Genomic DNA, 17,914 nt, shown 5'->3' with positions numbered 1-17,914 from the left:
GCCAAGATCTGTTTGAAGAGATCATCTTGAAACAAGTTACTGGTGTGAAGGAGGCTCTGTAGACCAGTCCAGATTTGTATAAGGAATTTTACAGGTGCTTCCTGGACTCCCAGTCCCAACATTGCTCATTGTAGAGCTGCCTGGTTTGTACTCTGCCTTACAAGCCACTTTTCATTCCATTTCCTCTAAAAACCTTCCTGACAGTGGAATGCTGCTTAGAGAGTCTAAAAAAAATTATGGAGACCAACACTGCAGAGCTGTTCAGTTCTCTGTGTGTGTGGATGAGGAGAGCAGGATTTACAGCTGTGACCCTGAGAGCATATAAATTTTACTTTGTTCATTCCCAAATCTGGTAGGTAAGAAATGATTCCCTCCTCTGTGAAAAGGTCTGTAGGAAGGGTAACACAGAAGGTACACTTATCTTTGATAAATTACTGTAAGTCAGATTGCCTCATCTAGGTCAGAATGGAGATACCTTAGTGAAAATTATTACATCAATGTTGAAATATTTTGGGAAAAAGCCTTAAGTGGATAGTATGTGCATGGATTTCTGCCAGCAGGTACAGGCAAAGTTTAGACTGCATTTTTCAGTGGAGTCCTCTGCAAAATGGCAGACTGTGCTTTTGTTCAAGGTGGCTTAATGATCTCAAAAGATGGATTATTTTTCTTACAGTGTTACAGTAATTTACTGATGTTGAATCACCTAGAAATGAATTTAAGAGACTGAACACTACGATCTCTCTGTGTGCTTACAGAGGAATTCCTTTGTGAGAAGATTTCAGAAGAGTAGAGCAGTAGTTTCCTTTGTTGTAATGACCCAACATATACAAGAGTAGCTTCCATTAATTTTTATCCCTTATTACTCCCTATGTCATATGCCAGTTTACAAGTCTAAGACAAGGAAACCAAAATAGTTGGTTTTCCTTAGCCATAAGATTGAATGAAGTGAAACACTCATGATGTGAAAATTCATCTAATAGGTTTAATCTTTTTCACACCAAAACTCCAAGCATTTTTCTTGCTGCAATTAGAGTATATGTAGTTAGGGAGTGTTGCTATTTATTTATGTATTGTTGTGATAATTGACAATTGACTGCTATTCTGCTGCACTTCTCAGATTTTCCATCATCCATCAATTGCTTTTTGGCTCCATTCTCTATTTCAGGATAAAAAATTTGTGGTCCTTAATTATGTTGCTATTAATTAATGATTCTTGAATTACTCTATACTCAGCAACCTACTGTATCCTGTACTAGCAGATGTACACAGCATTTAGCAGTTTGAGGAAGACAGAGTTCTGCTGTTACTTTTTGGTTACTGCAGAGACTTTGAATTACTTTTAGAGCGTGGGTTAGCAGTTTTGAAATCAGTGGGACTCCATATACACATGAGATTCTTCTTTGCAATTTAATTTGCAGGATTAGGCCTTTATTTGACTAGCAGAGTACTGTTTGTTTATTTTAATACAGAACTTATGTCTCAAGTGTGTGTGTGTGTGTTTGTGCGTGTGTATTTATGAAACAGGATAAAAAATCCCCAGGTACTTTAAAACACACTTCACTCAGCATGGAGTCTATAAAATCTTTGTCCCTAAGTTCCCATTTGACAGGGAATTAATCTCCTTGCTTGTGGTCTATTGTGATTCCATGAATCTATCAAACCTTTAATCTCTAACCTAGGAGATGTACAGAATTTTTTCCTGAAAAGTGTTCCCTTAAGGAACTTCTCAAGGATTAAAAGTAAGGCCTCGATGTCTTGAGAGACTATCTGAACATATCAAAATTTCTAGGGTGTTACCTGAAGCATGTTTCTAGGGTAGGTTTTTGCATTTAAAAGGTGTTACCTGTTTTAGGTCATATAGATAAACAGAGTCCTATTGATAAACACAGTAACAAAGAAAAATATTACTAATTAGTAAAGGAATTACTTTAAAAGTTGAGGGGTTTTATTTTTTCCTGAGGTGGAATTGTTTCCAGTTTTCATATTCTTAATTATATAATGGATACAGTAAGTTTCTGGTAATCAAAAAGAAAGTTTTTTATTGGCAATTTATTTACTTTTTGGCTGGTTTAAATAAGCAGTAGCTTCAGGATGTTCCTTTTTAGAGTCAATAATACAATCACAAGCTGAAAGGAATTTACAGGAAAACTTCTCATTGAAATATTTGCAGGCATTCAAAGAAAACCAAATAGAGCTCATTTCAGAACTTTTAAAGTTACACTATTTGGTAAACAAAGGTTTGTGAGGAGACTTGAATTGTTTATCCAACAGTGGATTCTATTCTAAAGTATTCCTATGAGGAATTATTTCATGTTTTCATTTCAGACATATACGTGATGATTTCCTGAAAAATTGTTCCCTTTTCCCTCCACACAGTGAGCATGGCCGCTAACAGGCTAATAGGTGCAGTGGCAGGGACCATTCTGGCCTTGGGGGTGATTTTTGGAGGCACAGGGTGGGGAATAGAGTAAGCACTTTTCTCAGTTTGAGTTCTCTGTCTGGTGCCTTGGTGTGTGAGGTAACCCTGTGCACCTGAGCCCTCTGTGTTCCCCTAGCTTTGTCCTGTGGTGGCGTATTTGTCGTGTGTTTGACTGTGTCTGTGTCATGTGGTTTGCTCATGCAGTGTTGAACCTTCTCCTGTCTGGGGTAATGTGGGGCATAAAACAATACGTTTGTGAATTTTTACATTGTCACCATAAAATTAAATGTTTAAATGTTTCCATTACACCAAATTACCGAAAAAAGAAAAAAAGGAAAAGGAGAAGAAAAAAGGGATTTCTTGATTATTTTGCAAAATAGATTGAGTAATGTGAACTCTTTTATTACATGCAGGGCTTTTAGTCTAATGATCAAGCTAGGCAGATGAAAGCTGGTGATAGTCATACAGACAGGTAGTTTCACAGTAAAGCTTCTGAAGGTTCTGTTGCTAAGATTCTGTTACCTCAGGATAGCACACTGCTGGAGTGTAGTATCCATGTATAAAGAATATGTATGAGCAATTTTTATTGTCTTTTCATAGTTCTAGAAAATGGTAATCCTAAGTGTTATCCCAGTACCTCAATTTTAACAACGGCTATGATTTATATAAATTTGTGTTCATGTATATATATACATAAAAAGGCCCATGTAAAAGCTATTTTCATTCTGCATTCACTGTGCAAACTACAGATGACATGACTGCCATTTTGCTGCTCTGAGATTTCCAACTTCTCCATGTTTCTAGTTCTATATATGACATCTGGCATGTGACAGTGGCACCTCTCTGAAGGGGGACTTGTTAGCAGGACAGTCTGTGATTTCCAGTCAGGCTGAGTGCAAAGGCATTCGCACACAGTTCTAGTCCAGTGAGGCAGCACTTTGTGTGTGTCTGACTCTGCAGCCCTAGGAACCTGTCCATGCGTGAAACTGATCCAAGATTCTCAGAAGTGTAGAGACCTTTGCATTCTCAGGGGACAATTATTAGAAAACAAATAGAAGGAAGAAGGTAGGAGGTTATTTCCTTGAGAAAGATCAGATCTGTGTTTCACTGGTAGCTTTTACAACTGTTTGCCAAAAACTGAAGACGGTGAAAGTTGTAGAGATTTGGGGGACAGAATCTGGAGCAGAAAATTTACCTGCAAGTTGAGGACCACTTGCCTTTTGCTTACATTCTGCCTTGTTCTCTTCTGTTTGTCTCTTCCCTCACCTGCTGTCTCAAGCCACTCAGCTCTGACCAGTGTCCCTGACCATTTGTTCTTGCTCCTGTATCCTTCTATACCAATGCCAGTTTTTCTTCATCTCTCCTCTGCTTTTATCACTCACTACCTGACTCATTGTTTTTGTTTCTATTCATTCTTTTTTCCTACATCTCATCAATGTTTTTGTCCTCTGATTTCTTCAGATACAAATGTGCATTCAAGGCAAGCCACTGCTACGTTTTGTTGGTTTATAGAAAGCACACAGGGAATGGAAATTCCCTCTGTGTTCCTAATGCCCTGCTGGCCATTACCAGTGTGGCTGCAGGGGAGGGTGTGAGCATCACAGCCTCATGCCAGGACCTGTCCTTCTTCCTCCTTCCTCACCACTTCACTTGCAAATTGTAAATCCTTGTTCAAAGTGCTGAAATAACTTCAATTACTTAATGATTTATGAACTTATTTCAGAAATCACGGGGGACAAAGTGGTGCAGTAGTTCCTTTTCCAGATTTCCTGCCATAAAATGGATTTTCATACCTAAAATGGATACTTAGCTTTGATAACTGAAACCAGAGGATTTGGCTGGCAAAACAACAGGCAAGAAAGGACATCAGATCACCAGAGTTGTTGTTACCTGCAGGACAGTCTGCAGTAAGCTTGCCTTTTCTAATACTGGCAGAGTTTCAAATGGTGTGTATTCGTTCTTGTAGAATCTCTTGGATGATGATGAAGATTTTGGGGATAGTCTGAAGTCTGCTGAAGTTTCAGGTGTGTTCTGCTTTAACACCTTGAGTAGGATTTGTATCAGGGTCCTAAAAGATGGCCAGGGATGGTACGAGAGCCATGCTGGGGCAGTGTCCTTGCAGGAAAAGAAGGTGTGCCAGGCAGGAATCTGCAGGAGATTCCTCCTGACAAATCTGTGTCTGCAGGTTATGGCAGTGCTGTGGTGGAAAGAACAACGTACCAAAGTGTTGCTTCTTGTGATAGTCTGGATGGGAAATGATCCCACAGTGTGGTGGTTATTAAGACCTGCCTCTTACTTCTGGTTTGTCAAGCATCTGAGTGCAGTGACTAGAGAGGTTTATATGGATTTTTATTTTTCTTCATAAACGTCCCTTTACTGGTAGCAAAATTCTGGTGTACTAATAATACAATTTATTTGGTAATGCTTAATAAAACATAAGGCATAGATCCTTACAGTAAGGTATAACACATAAAAGTAATCTCATTTTCATTTTAAGTACTTTTATGTGCACAGTCTGTCTTAAAATGACCCATCAGTGATCCTCTTAGATCTCTGTATTTTGAAACTGGGATTCAACAGTTAGAGTTCTCCAGTCTCATAAATAAGTGGTTGCTCTTCAGTCATATTACCTATTCTACAGGCTTGATTTTTTAAATATTTGTACTTTTCTATTACCTGAGCCTAATTTTTTAGTATATTATCATCTTCTGTTTAAATTGATTGAATTATTTAATATTTATAGTAAATAAAACCAATACTGGTTTTCTTTATTTAAAGAATAAACTGATGTTTGGTGATTAGATGTGCTCTTTGAAATGGATACACATCCCTGGGCATTAACAACCAGGGAACATAGTGAGAAGAGGGATGTAAAAGTTTTGATTTGGCACATCTTTATCTAAGTTATGACTACATTATTATAAAGTAATCATTATACCTCTTTTGTGAGAAGATGGCATTCTATGGCTAGGAAGAAATTGGCTTTAGAACTTCTCAAGGCTTATTTATTATAGATTTTCAAGGCAAATTTATTACAGATAAATCATTTGCTGTGTTTTCAGTCCTTTGTTCTGTGAGATCATTTGATAAAATCCAGAGCAAACAGTAGATCTCAGTCAGATATGGTGGCTCATTAGGCTGCTGTTACAAGCAAGCCTTAATTGGAACAACAATGCCTGCAGGATGGCACTTACCCTCCACCATGCTCAAGCCTGTTAATTTGAGCCAGGTGTGACTTAAAGTTAAGTCCAAATAAGATACATTCTTCCAAATAGTGCAGAATTACCTTTTGATTTTTGTTGTCAAATTTGTCCACTGTTTGTCTCTAAAGCTCATTAAATTTTTCTTCAGTCCAACTATGTTATTAATGTTCCTGAGTACTCTTTGTGTAGGAACTGCAGGAAGCAATTTTTAAAACTTTGTTTTCTTTTAGCTAATCAGAATGTCCAGAAGTCCTGAGGTGAGAAAGTTGTAGTGGAAGTAATAAAGTTAGGTGGCTGCAGTAAATTTTAAAACTTAGGGCAAGTGCTTATTGCAGTCTGTTGGGTTGGGCAGGAGGTTTTATAATATTGACCTAACAGCTTAAAACTTTCAGTTGTTGCAGCTGCCCTTGCTCTTTCTTTGCTGCTCTTTGGCTGCTCCTCTTTCTTCCTTATATTAGCTGTGTGACAGTTTTCCAAACTCTGCTCAGAACAATTAATTAGGAAAATTTCAATTGTTGTGTAGAAGTGTTGGTTTGGGAAGAGTGGGACAGGGGTAGGATCTATTTTTGAAGGCTATTCCTGAATATGTAAATGGTTGAACAAAAAGTGCGTGATATGCTGCAGAAGAACTGTTGAGTTTTCATTTTGCAATGTTTTACATCAAAGACTGCATGGGAAGTTTTTGTATAGAGCAAATGTTACTCAAACCTCTGTCCTGTGTAAACAGAGCACTTAAGGGTCAATTATTAATATCTTCTTTAGGTGCTCTCTTGGCCTCTTCAGAAAATTGCGCGAACATATTTTGTGCTGCTTCTTTTTGTTGCTCTTTTTTCTGCTCCACCCTTCTCCACTTTGTTGTTCAGTAGCTTCTTGAGGATGATGAAGAGATGCTTTGATGTTTGGAAAGCTTAGTGGAAATAAACTTTTATTTCAACTTTCGTTCCCTATTATATAATCCTTTGCTTTTGTCAAACAATTGTATATTTAGCATTGACGTAACTGTAGGGTATCTGGATTCTGATGAGCAAGTGGTGCCTGGATGCTCTCAGCTCAAATTAAAATATCTGCACCTTTCAGGAGCTCCATGAAAAAAGAGAGGGCTTTTTGATTTCTTCTTTCTTTCTTTCTCGTTTTCTGTAGTCTTAAAACATACAGCATTTATCCTTTTCCCTCTAAGTTAAGGAATTATTCACAACTATCTTAGTGTCCTCAGCTGACTGTTCATGAAGCAGATAATGGAGTAAGCTACAATGGAATTCACTGTCTAATACTAGGTTTTTATCTATGGTAGAAGTCAGCATAGCACAATGCAGAGACCAACAGCTTTGTTTGTTCCTATTGTTAAAGAAAAGTAAGTTAAGTTGGGCTTGTTGAGACGGTCTAGAGGCATCACCTTGTGTGCTGTCCATATTCCCTGAATTGTTTGACTACCCTTCAGATGCTTCACAAAATGTGAATGAAGTCGTTGGTTCTTATGTTGTCTTACCCTAATCCTTTATCACAGGTCCTAGTGCCACCAATCTTATAATAGGCTCCATCGCTGGTGCCATCCTGGTAGCAGCAATTGTCCTTGGGGGGACAGGATGGGGCTTTAAGTAAGCAATGCCGCATGTCTTCTCCTCGGTGGCTCTGGCATTTCTATTTCTTGCTTACATCACTCAGTTTTGAGTTCCTGCTACAAGAGTTCCAAGTTAACCCCCAGACTCTAACACACTGCTTTGAACAAGAAATTATACATGCAGTAAACAAGTGAAGGAAATGGATTTGAAAAATAGCAAATGTTATCAGGGTGCAAAGTTGAATAACAAGAAAAGAATTAGGTGAATTCATGAAAATTAAATTAACACTTAAGGAACAAGGTCTTTTTTCACCTTCTGTCCCTAGCATTAAAGCTGATTGTATTGGTTAAAAGCCCCCAAAAGGTACATGTCATATTTTGAATGTAGTAGTACTTTCAAACTACTCAACTTTTTGACAACAAGAGATGTCATATAAATGGTCAGTGGTGGAAGGAGCAGAGTCGTTTTCAGGAGCAACTGTGTTGACGTAGTTGACTCTGGAATAGTAGACCTAACTTGTTTGTGGTTACTGACTTTTTTTTTTAGGGTTTTTTTTTTTTTTTAAACAAATTTAGGTTTAGAGAGACCATTTTGAAATCTTGAGCTATTTCCTGAAAGATGAAAGCATTTCTCTCCCAATTCTAGTTTGATGTGTTTTGTAACTCTAAGGACAAACAGATTAGTCATTCCACTTGACTACTCTGTTAGAGCAAACAGAGAGTCTTGTACAAAGGTACTTAATTCCTACCCTTTCTGTAGTGTCCATTTTGCCCAGATGCACGGCCTGTATTTGGTAAAAAAGTTTTCCCTTTAGAAGGGAGAACTCTCTCACAGTGTTTATAACCTAACAGATCATGGAAGTAATTAAGTAGAAATGATTTCTCATGGCATTTAAAGTTGCTGTTTCTTTTCAATAATATGAATCAAGGTTAAGCCATGATACAACAATAAGCCATAATTCTTCAAGAAGAATAATTAGTAATAATAATAATTCAAAGAAAATTTTCTATGGCCTCTATTCATATTTCATGTCAAAGTTGAGAAGAAAAAATTATTCCCTAATTGATTAAGGCAGTTATCAAAGTAGAGGCTAGTGATTAGGTCTTACCTTGTAATTCACTTTCAGAGGTCACCTGAAAATGTTTTACTTCTGGTTTATACTCTTGTATTTTTGAAGTTTCAGCTGGCCTTAATTAACTATGCATATAGAAGGAAAATATTTCAAAATCTCTTTCAGGCCTGCTGAAAGCAGCAAATCAGGCTTTGCCCTTTCTCCTGGACAAGGCAATTAGTCCCTGTTGCCTTGGCTGTCACTGTTGGTGTTCTCAGACTCAGCCACATTCATTTTTCTCTCAGTGCTTGTTTGGAGGGTGCCCATGGGAATTAACCGAGCAAGATTCTGTTGGGGGAAAAAAAGTCTGCTTACCCTTTTGGATGAGTTTTCTACAGTAAGAGGCATTTGCCCATTACTTAGCAATTCACAGATTTTGCAGAAACAGGGTGTGCATCCCTAGATGATAAGGTTGTATTGCATAAGGTAGTTTGCTGAAAACAAAATCGATGTCATGAAAAGATAAAATAATTAGTCAGTTCTTCCTCTGAGTCTTTTCAAGCTGTCTTGTGCCCTGGCCATCTTTGCCCTTTGCCATCAGCACTGCAGCCCCTGCCTCCAACAGACACAGAGCTTGAGAACTTACATGAAAGAAAGGAGTAGGACAATCCCTCCCTGTCCTAAACAATACAGGATGTAATTGATTATTTATTCTTTGTGTTTCACACTTCTCAAACTGCTCTCACAAGTGATCAGCTTTGCACCCTGGTGTCATTTGTTTGCCCAAAGGAAGAAGCTTGTTCTGCCTATAGAGGATGTGCACTGGAAATGCCTCCTGAAGCTCCTCCTGTCACAGGAGCAAGATACAACTGTTTATTCTGTAGCAGAACCTCAAAGACACTGGCCTGGCCTAGCTCACAGCTTGAAGTGCATGTTTCTTCTGGGGGCCAGAGGGGAACAGAAGAGGCTTTTCAGCTTGTACACAAAGAGGGCTAGCACATGTAGACCCCCAATATCTGGATTCAGATAGATCTGGAGGGACAGATGAGGATAATAAAGGGATTTTAACTTTTCCTTTTTTTAAGCAAGTGATATATTTAGTCTCTGCAACTATGAGAGAAGGTAGCTAATGCTTTACAAACTGGGAGATGTGATTTCTGTTTCACAGGTTATCAGATGTTCATATGAACATACGGTACTGTGGTGTCAAGTCCATATCAAACGTAAGCTGCAACTAAGCAAACTTTGTTCATGAACTGAGGTGGGGGGTGGGGGTTGGAGGGGAAGTGTTAAAGAAACATTGATGCAAGTTCAGAGAGAAAAAAGGAAAAACAGCTCAACAAACAAATTCCAGTTTCAAGAATGAATCCAAGGTTAATTTTAAATCAAGTTAATGTGTGGACAGAATAGGAAAGAAAATATTAACTGACAATTTTACAGAATATAGAATCTCATGAGACATTTCAGGTGGCTTAAAGGCTGTGGGTAGAAACCTTGTTAAGAAGTAGATTTTACTCAGTTGAGCCTTGCATCATACTTTTAAATCTAAGTACAGCAGTAAGAACTTGATTTTGGTGCAGCAAGTCTGTGCAAGCTTTTAACATGCAGTGTTTAACATAGGAAGGACATTTTTACCATTAGAGTAGCTCAGGGGCCTACAATTTTTTTCCTAGCATGTATTCACTCACATCTGCTAAGCTACTGCAGTAATACAAGTCAATTAATGCTTTTGTTACTGACTTGAACAGCAGTTTTGGTAAGAAAACACTGCTAAGAGGTAATAAGAGGGATGTGGAAATGTACATGAAGAGCTGCTGCTTGTTATAGCAGAATACAAAAGTTACAGATAGAGAATTGATTGTAGGCACAATTCTATTTCCAGAAATTGTTCTTAGCTAAAGAGCTGCAAGGTTTTCTGTTTCTTTAACAGAAAATTCATGGAGGAACCAAAGACTTACCCAGCTATAACCGATGCTGAGGTTGAACTGGTCTGGACTGTTGCATTTAGACCCCAAAGGTTTCCACAAGTTAAAGCAGTGGAATGCTGGTGGCAATTTCGTGAGGAAGAGATTTGGGTCCCTTACCAGCATTTCCATCAAGCATGAATTGTGGACCAAAATCCAGTCATCACTGCACAAACAGCAGCTAGAATCAAATGTGAGGTATTTTCTAATTTTTTCCCCAAACTACTGGAAGAAATGGGAGGTCAGTCAGGTCAACTTATTTTAAGTTGCGTTTTTTTAGTCCCTCATTTTAATAATGGGAGGAGCTTTTCTTGATAATGAGGGAGTTTTTCTTTTCTGATTTTTTTTTTTATGTAAACATGACCATGTTAGGCAGTGGTATGCTATGGCATGGAGTGCTTTTTTGACTAAAAATAACCTATACTTTTCTTTCTTTTCTTTTTGTTTGAGGCCCTTTTTCTGGTTGGATTACAGACAGAAATGACCCTCATTATTTAGAGGCATTAAAACTTGAAATGCAAAGACTTTGATGTTCTAAGATCTTCCACATAACCAACAAAGGACTAGGAAGCATCATCATTCTTAGGGTGTGTCCTTCCCTAGAGGACACTTCTGTCCCCTTACCATTTAACTGAAGCATAGCAGAAGGAATCTTGTACTGCTATAACTCAAAGCTAGAACTGGTGGAAATGTCCAGAACCCGCTACTCACCTACTCTACTTTATTGTAATTTTCTTGGGGAAGAGGGAAACTTGTTCTATTTGCCAATTTAAGTTAGACTAATTGTCTTCATTTTAGTATTATAATGCTTGGTAATTCAGGCTGAAGTTGTTAAAGCAGGTCAGGTAATCAGAACAGAATTTCAGTTCCTGCAGGGTAACACCTCCCTGCTCACCTCTGAAGTGCCACAATGGCAGCTCTTGTTAAAGCTTTGCATGTGTGTACTGTTTCCTTATTGACACTGTACCTCATGTTCCCTATTTCAGGCTCTTATTTTAGTTCTTCACATGTCTCTCTCCCTCATACAACATTGTTAGCAGAATATCCTAAGTGAAGAAAGGCAGTGGTTTGGTCAGTATCTTGTTCCTCAAAGGCTGTATTTCTGCTGAATAAAACTAGGAAATAAGTAAATATATGGTTTGGACAGAATGCATGATGAGGTTTGTACTAGAACACTACACCAGTGAAGAACAGGTTAGAAGAGAGCAGATAAGATAAAAGTCAAAAGTTTTGTTAGATTGTACTGGGAAGCTAGCATGGCATCTGTCCTCTATACCATGTTCTAAGACATTATAAAGTCTATTTCTTTAATTAAAATAAGCTCAGGTAACAACGTAATTCAGTGTCTGTTTTAAGGACTTGTCCTCTTCAAGGACAAGTTATGTCACCTGGATTTTTCATCTGCATTGTTGATTTAAAAGGACTGAGTAATTAGTTGTTTATCAGTAGTACTTGAATTCAAGGATGCTAGACAGTATTTAAAAGGAGATGGGGGAAAAGAAGCAGACATGTCCTTTTCCCATTGAAACTGGTAGGACAAGCAGATACACAGCAGCCTTTAACTCACATTTAACCAAGTTCTGTAATATTCATGCTTCCTATCTGGCAGTTTTGCAAGTTGGCCTGAAAATTATTTTCCTTATCTCAAATTTACCTGTAGTTTAGAGGACAAGTAATTGAGATACTGACATAACGTCAGCCTCATTCCAAAGGAGCATTAGTACAGTAATCCTGGAGGGGAAAAGACTGAAAGATGAATACAGTAATCTTCTTTCAGAAACTAGCAGTTCTTAAGCACTCATCTTGCACAAATCCAATCACAAACCAAAGTCAAGGATTCCCAAGAATTACCAGCCTCTGGAAGTCCTCTCAAAAAGAAGTTGCCTTTGCATTAGTCCCAAACCACCAGTTAAACCTTATGTATAGAATAAATATTGTAGCAGTGGTAGAAGTTAGCAGGGCTGCAGAAGATTAAAAATCCAGGGGTTGGTCTGTAGCTTTAGGGAATATATGAATTCCTGTTCTGTATTTTTTTGCATGTTGGTTTGGTGGTGGTAGTGGTGTGTATGCCCAATGGTAAAACGAAATGCATGAGCCCCTTGCTTGATGCCCCACATAAAGCCAGATACTGGGGAGGTCGCACCCAACTTTTGTTGTTGCTTCCTAATGTCTTGCTGTGTGACATAGGACATCAACATCGCAGGAGATTGGATGTCCCCAGCTTGCTGCCACTGTTAACATTCAGTTCTAATCACACAACTGACAAAGCTGTCCAGTCTCCTTCGAATGCAATGTCTCAGCTGTCTTTTGCTCCTTACTAAGATTCACAGCACTTATGGTCAATAGTGTGGTAAGAGCTCACAAAGGCACACACACTTTTGTCACACTGGATTATACAAACTAAATTCTCGTGTAGCCAGAGCTGGGCACTTGCTCTGAGAACTCAAGCCTCTGCTGGCTGAAGTGCTGCCATTCCTGGCACTTGTGACTCATTCTCTTTAGGTAAACATGTGCATTCTTGGCCTAGCGCACACATGTGTTACTGGGAGCTGAAAAGTTGTACAAATTTAGAGCACCACTTGAAATACTACAGAAATACTTGATTTCTGTGTGCCAGCATGATCTTTAAACTGCACAAGGAAACCTGTACTTGGTATCGTGCTGTAGGAATCATGCAACCAAATTCCTTAAATAATTACCCCTTGAAAAAGTTCTTGGTTAAGCTGTCAGTGTGAGCCTTTTACTTTACTATGACCTTAGCAATGGCTTTGTTCCTGTTATACCTAACTAATGTCTTGCACTTTTCTCTTTCCATCTCCTTTTGATGCAACCTGGAAGAAATGTCAAAAAACGAAGGTTCGATCCAACTCAGCAGGGCCCTATCTGAAGAAATGCCATTCAAAAAGCTGCTTCTTGCACTACTGGATTTTGGGTATGATGTCTTTGCTGTAGCTACACAGGAACTAAATCAGTACGGAAGAACATGAGAACAGTAACTATAAACACAAAGTTGGGATGTTGAGATAAGTTGGAAATACTTCCTCTATTCACCTTTCTCTTGTTAACATTAACTGACAAGTGGTACAAGCAAACTGCTTCAAAAAATCAGGTGTATTTTTCCTTTTCTCAAATTAAGGAGACACACAGACCAAGTGCAATAAGAGAACTGTTCCAAAATAACGGAGTTGCAAAAGATTCTTTCCCAGCCTGCTGGCACTCTAACTTCACTTGAGTTCGCATGACTTCCTTTTTCTTATCAAACTCCAGTGGCATGAGGAGCTAATTTTGAAAGGGTAACCTGCATGGCTCACATACAAACAACCAAGTTAGCAAGCTGACCCTAAGCAGAATCTGCAGCCCAATAAATACAAACCACTGGGAAGCCAGTGCCAGGCTTCAACAGCTTTTCCAGCCACGCAGTGCATTCTGCTGCTGGACTTGAGGGTTCCCTGCTCCACAAGCTCACTGTCCACCTTGGACAGGAGCCTCTTGGGTATGGAAGCTAGAGAATGATGGATGGAATTCTTCCAAGAAGGAAAAAGTGTAAATATGGAAATAAGATTTTGATGTATCATTTTCACAGATTATATATAAATATATATATACAAGAGAAAAGAATTTCCATATAAAAAGGTTCTATTCTTTATGTAAATCTATTTTTGATGTTGGGTTTGGTTTTGGGTTTTTTTTCTTCCCCTTTTTTTCTGTAGCATGTTGTACAGCAGATGTTCTGGGCTTGCTCAAAAAAGGCAGATAACAGCATGCAGATGCAGGGAGTTCTGACACCAAACAGATGTGATCTAAAGTTTGTATGCTTGAAACCAAAAACAATTAAAATGTATAAATGCATATCTATGTATTGACTATAAGTCTGAATTACTTCTTTTGGCTGTTATACAGACTTTTCCATGATATAAGTAACACATGCTCAAACTAATCACAGAAGTGCCAAGCTCTTTTTTTTTCTTTTAAGAAAAGCTACTTTTTTTCCTGCCTAGATCCTGTAAAATAAAAACTTAAATAAGCCTTAAAATACTCAAAAGATGTTAAAGCTTGGAATGAGCTATTATTCTCTCGCCTTCTGCCCATCCACTCGAAGCAGCTTGCAAAAGTGACTGACCTTTTTAACTCACTCCTTGTATCTCTTTGATGCATGTCACTTTTCAAAGTTTAATGCAAGATTAATACTTTGACCCTTGGCTACTGATAACCAGTCACCACCACACTATGTGCAAAATCCCAGGTAATTTCAGGTGTGCTGTCATTACTTTTAGAGACACCTTCTGCACCAACACAGATTTTTACAGAGTAGTCCCAGGCAGCAGTCCTGTGTCCCTAGGAACCACCTGGCTGCAGCTGCCTTGAGAAAAGTTTGTGAAGAGGTCTAGTTTAGGGCTCCCTCAAAGTACAGAGCTGGACAGTCTGGCTCATCCTTTTAATCTTGACTTAAATCATTTGGTAAGTGAAGTAACTGAAAATTTAATTGCTGTGTCTGATAATCAGAATTAGATCCAAAATATTTTAAAAGTTGTAGTTTAGTAAGAACAGAAGCCCAGTTACACTACTTCCTGCATCTTTGTTCAGAGGAAATCCATTTCCCAAGTTAGCTTTAAGAGCCAAAACATAAAAAAAATGCTGCAGACATTTTCCTGTGAGTTAGAAAACCTCATTTCAGTTATTTTTCTTATTATGATAATGTTCAATTCAACAGTCTCAATATATTGGTTTTGATTCACAGTTGTTACTAAATATTTTCAATCAGCTTTAACATAATCACATTTACACTTACTACATTATAAGTTAAAGGTGCTGCACACACAGGTAGTTGACATTAATAGAAATTATAAACCTTATTCTGAAAATTTCGTACTTGGCTTTAAGCAGAGTTAAATTAGTGACATTTCTCTGATGACAAACCAAAAATACTTGCAACTGTATTATGTTTCTCTAAAAATGCTGTGATTGGGAACACAACATCTAACTTTTTTCAGGTTCTGTTTCCAAAGCAAGCATAACCCACAACAGAACCACCAGTGCTATCAAAAATTATAATAAGTAAAGTCAACTGGATATACATAAACTACCTGTGTAATCAACCTTAGAGAAGCATTTCACAAACAACATTGTTAGTGTGTGATGTGATGTTTTAAATCAGACCACAGTGGTCCCCAACTACTATGTATATATGTTCAGTGCTGGAGTAACTTTTTTATTTACACCAGCAGTTTCATAGCAATTAGGATTTCTTGACTGAATTTATGCTCCAGTCCTCAGCCATTGTGTGTATGGGAAGAACACACTTTCTGCCCTGTGTGCACACAACACAAGTGACAATACAGCTCAGAGTAGGTACAGGCTGAAGTGCTTCCTGTGCTGGTAGACAGTTAAAAAGCTGGATTTGATAGGTGTTGATTTTGTACATGCCCTCGCTGTGCTTTGGGAAGTGCATATCCATTTAGCAGTAACTCGTTCATCACAAAGCATCACCAAACGAAGACCAGGTTGACTCTGCCTCCATTTCATCCACTCTACATTTGCTCCATTATTTACCTATTCAGCTGGACAAGAAGCTGTGGTAACTGTATAGCTCATTCTAGTCTGCTGCATGATCTCACTGATTTGATCTGATACTCCTAAAAGAGAAGTCTGCCAGGCCAATTAACAGCTGTATAGGTGCATGGTCAAGATACAGATTACTTAAGGCTGGAGTCTAACCAATTTTTCTTTACTATGCAAAGATGGATATTGCACAAACAGATGAGACAAATGTCTGAGGAAATGCCATAGAATACTTGAAGTTATGTTTTAAGCCTAATCAGTCATGTTTTATATTCATTACTGCTTCCACTGTTACTCTTCCTTTTAAAAATGTTTTGTAATTATTTTTTTAAGTGCACAACTCGATGTTGTTATAAATCAAGTTTTTGTTTGAAGTTAATACTCATTCATATCCTGTTGGCTGCTAATGAATGGAAATTCAATAGTCCTTGTTCTGCATCTTAGCAAGATGAGTATTAAAAATGTCATGAACATGGAATGGAGTAGTTTTTAATTTTCAGTCTTTTTTTTTCTTATTTATTCTCTCAGTTTAATTTAATTTCTGTGTTCAAAGAATCATCACCTTTGTAGTAGTGGAAACTGAATGGAGTTTTCTTTTATGAAAGATCTCAAGCTGTGTCAAATCTCACAGTGAGGCTGTGTCTGTGGGAGGACGTTGCACGCAGCCTGTCTGCCGTGCATGGAACCAGCGCCCCTGCACCCAGGATGGGCCCAGCCTGCTTCAGTCCCAGCTGCTGGCTACACTGAGTTCAGTGACACCTGGAAGTTTTTGTTAGTGGAGGGAAGCCTTTTCCAGCTCAAAAATCTGAATTATATAATTACAAGAAGTCCAAAATAAGGCCCTTGAAGTATTCTTTAAATAATTAGATCATAACAACCAGAAACTATGGCCATCACTTTAATGGAATACTGTCTGAAACTCCATCTCCCTTTTCTTTTTTTAGACTAACTCTAGTGAAGCCAGCCTGGGAAAGTTAAATGCATGCATGCCACAGTTACCAGATAACTACTGATATTGTTTTGCTTTCTCCAGCTCCAGACAGGGAAACAAAATACACATTTGTGTTAGTATCTCCCAAGACCCTGTATGAAAACATCTTTCTCATTTAGAATGATAGAGTGAGGGAACACTCTCACTAATGGATCCACTATTGTTCACATCTATTTCCTGTCATTTAAATATAGGATTTATCCATAAACTCAATAAATACATGCATTTTAGCTATAATTAGAATAGACATTCCTTAAAACAGGAGTTGTCTTTTGCAGCATATGAATAGAAAAGCAATATAGAGACAGATGCATACCTGCTTTTGATTTCACAAGAAAAAATTCTTAGAATTGTTTTTGAAAACATTCTCAGTTCCAGCACAAACACTGAAGATTGATCTTGCTGGGGCACTTACTATCATGAACAAAACCAACACAATACCAAGCCACATTGTACAAACCCAAAAAAGCCTCTTTTGTTCCAAATATACTTCCTATAGATTCCTACCTACAAGAGCTGAGAAGTTAACATAAATCATCCATCAGTAATATCACAGAGACTAAGTGTCCATGGAAAGCTTAAATTAAATAAGTACTTAAGAATTTTAACAGCAGAAATGCTCAAACCAGTACAATTGAAAGCAAAAGGTCACAAAAACATTATCTTAAAGCTACACACACTCTAATTCAGTTCAGTGATTTATTGTTCACAACTCAGCAAGCACATTCTTGTAGGTTTGTGGAATAAGTTATTTAGTGGAAACAGGTAACACAAGAGGTGACACAACCCCTAGATAAGTACAAGGACTCCACATCAGACCAGCATCCCCAGCCACTTGATGTGTTATTTCTGAGCAACCACAAACTGCTGAGGGCAGTGTAATTATGAATGCTCTAATTTGTAGAAAACCCATAATCAAGTGTCAGCTGATTTTTTCTTATTAAAATGTTCTTCTAAAAAAGCTTGGTTTTGTAATAAGTCATGGGGATAGCCCTCATCTTTACCACTAATACTGTAACAGGCCATGCTTTAGTGTGGCACTTGGTGAGCCAGTATAAGAATTCCCCAATCAAAGCTGGTAGCTCAGAGCATGGAGGAACTTAAATGTATTTTTTACATGGTCCAAGTTCAGTTGTCAGACTTCATGAGCACAACACTGCTCCACTGT

At 38.1% G+C, this 17,914-nt stretch overlaps 2 protein-coding genes across 12 annotated transcripts in view; one reads left to right on the top strand and one right to left on the bottom strand.

Moving 5' to 3' along the window:
- Positions 1-16,233, top strand: part of ADAM23 (ADAM metallopeptidase domain 23) — a 65,987-nt gene extending 49,754 nt beyond the window's left edge. Inside the window, exons 25-28 of one of the 11 annotated variants that reach the window (XM_036387095.2) lie at positions 7,127-7,217; positions 9,401-9,455; positions 11,183-11,267; positions 13,035-13,116. In XM_036387095.2, the coding sequence (XP_036242988.1) occupies positions 7,127-7,217; positions 9,401-9,455; positions 11,183-11,233 (197 nt within the window). In that variant the 3' untranslated portion in view covers positions 11,234-11,267; positions 13,035-13,116. Of the gene's footprint in view, positions 1-2,376; positions 2,468-4,385; positions 4,415-7,126; positions 7,218-9,400; positions 9,456-10,162; positions 11,268-13,034 lie in introns of those variants that run through there. The other 10 variants (XM_036387094.2, XM_036387096.2, XM_036387099.2 and 7 more) reach the window with 10 other exon arrangements.
- The window catches only part of DYTN (dystrotelin), a 73,931-nt gene that overhangs the window by 18,872 nt on the left and 37,145 nt on the right, over positions 1-17,914 (bottom strand). The window lies entirely within an intron of this gene.

Source organism: Molothrus ater, chromosome 7, assembly GCF_012460135.2.
Source record: "Molothrus ater isolate BHLD 08-10-18 breed brown headed cowbird chromosome 7, BPBGC_Mater_1.1, whole genome shotgun sequence".
Lineage (NCBI taxonomy): Eukaryota > Metazoa > Chordata > Aves > Passeriformes > Icteridae > Molothrus > Molothrus ater.
The sequence above is the reverse complement of the archived record's forward strand: the minus strand, read 5'-3'. Positions and strand labels throughout refer to the sequence as shown.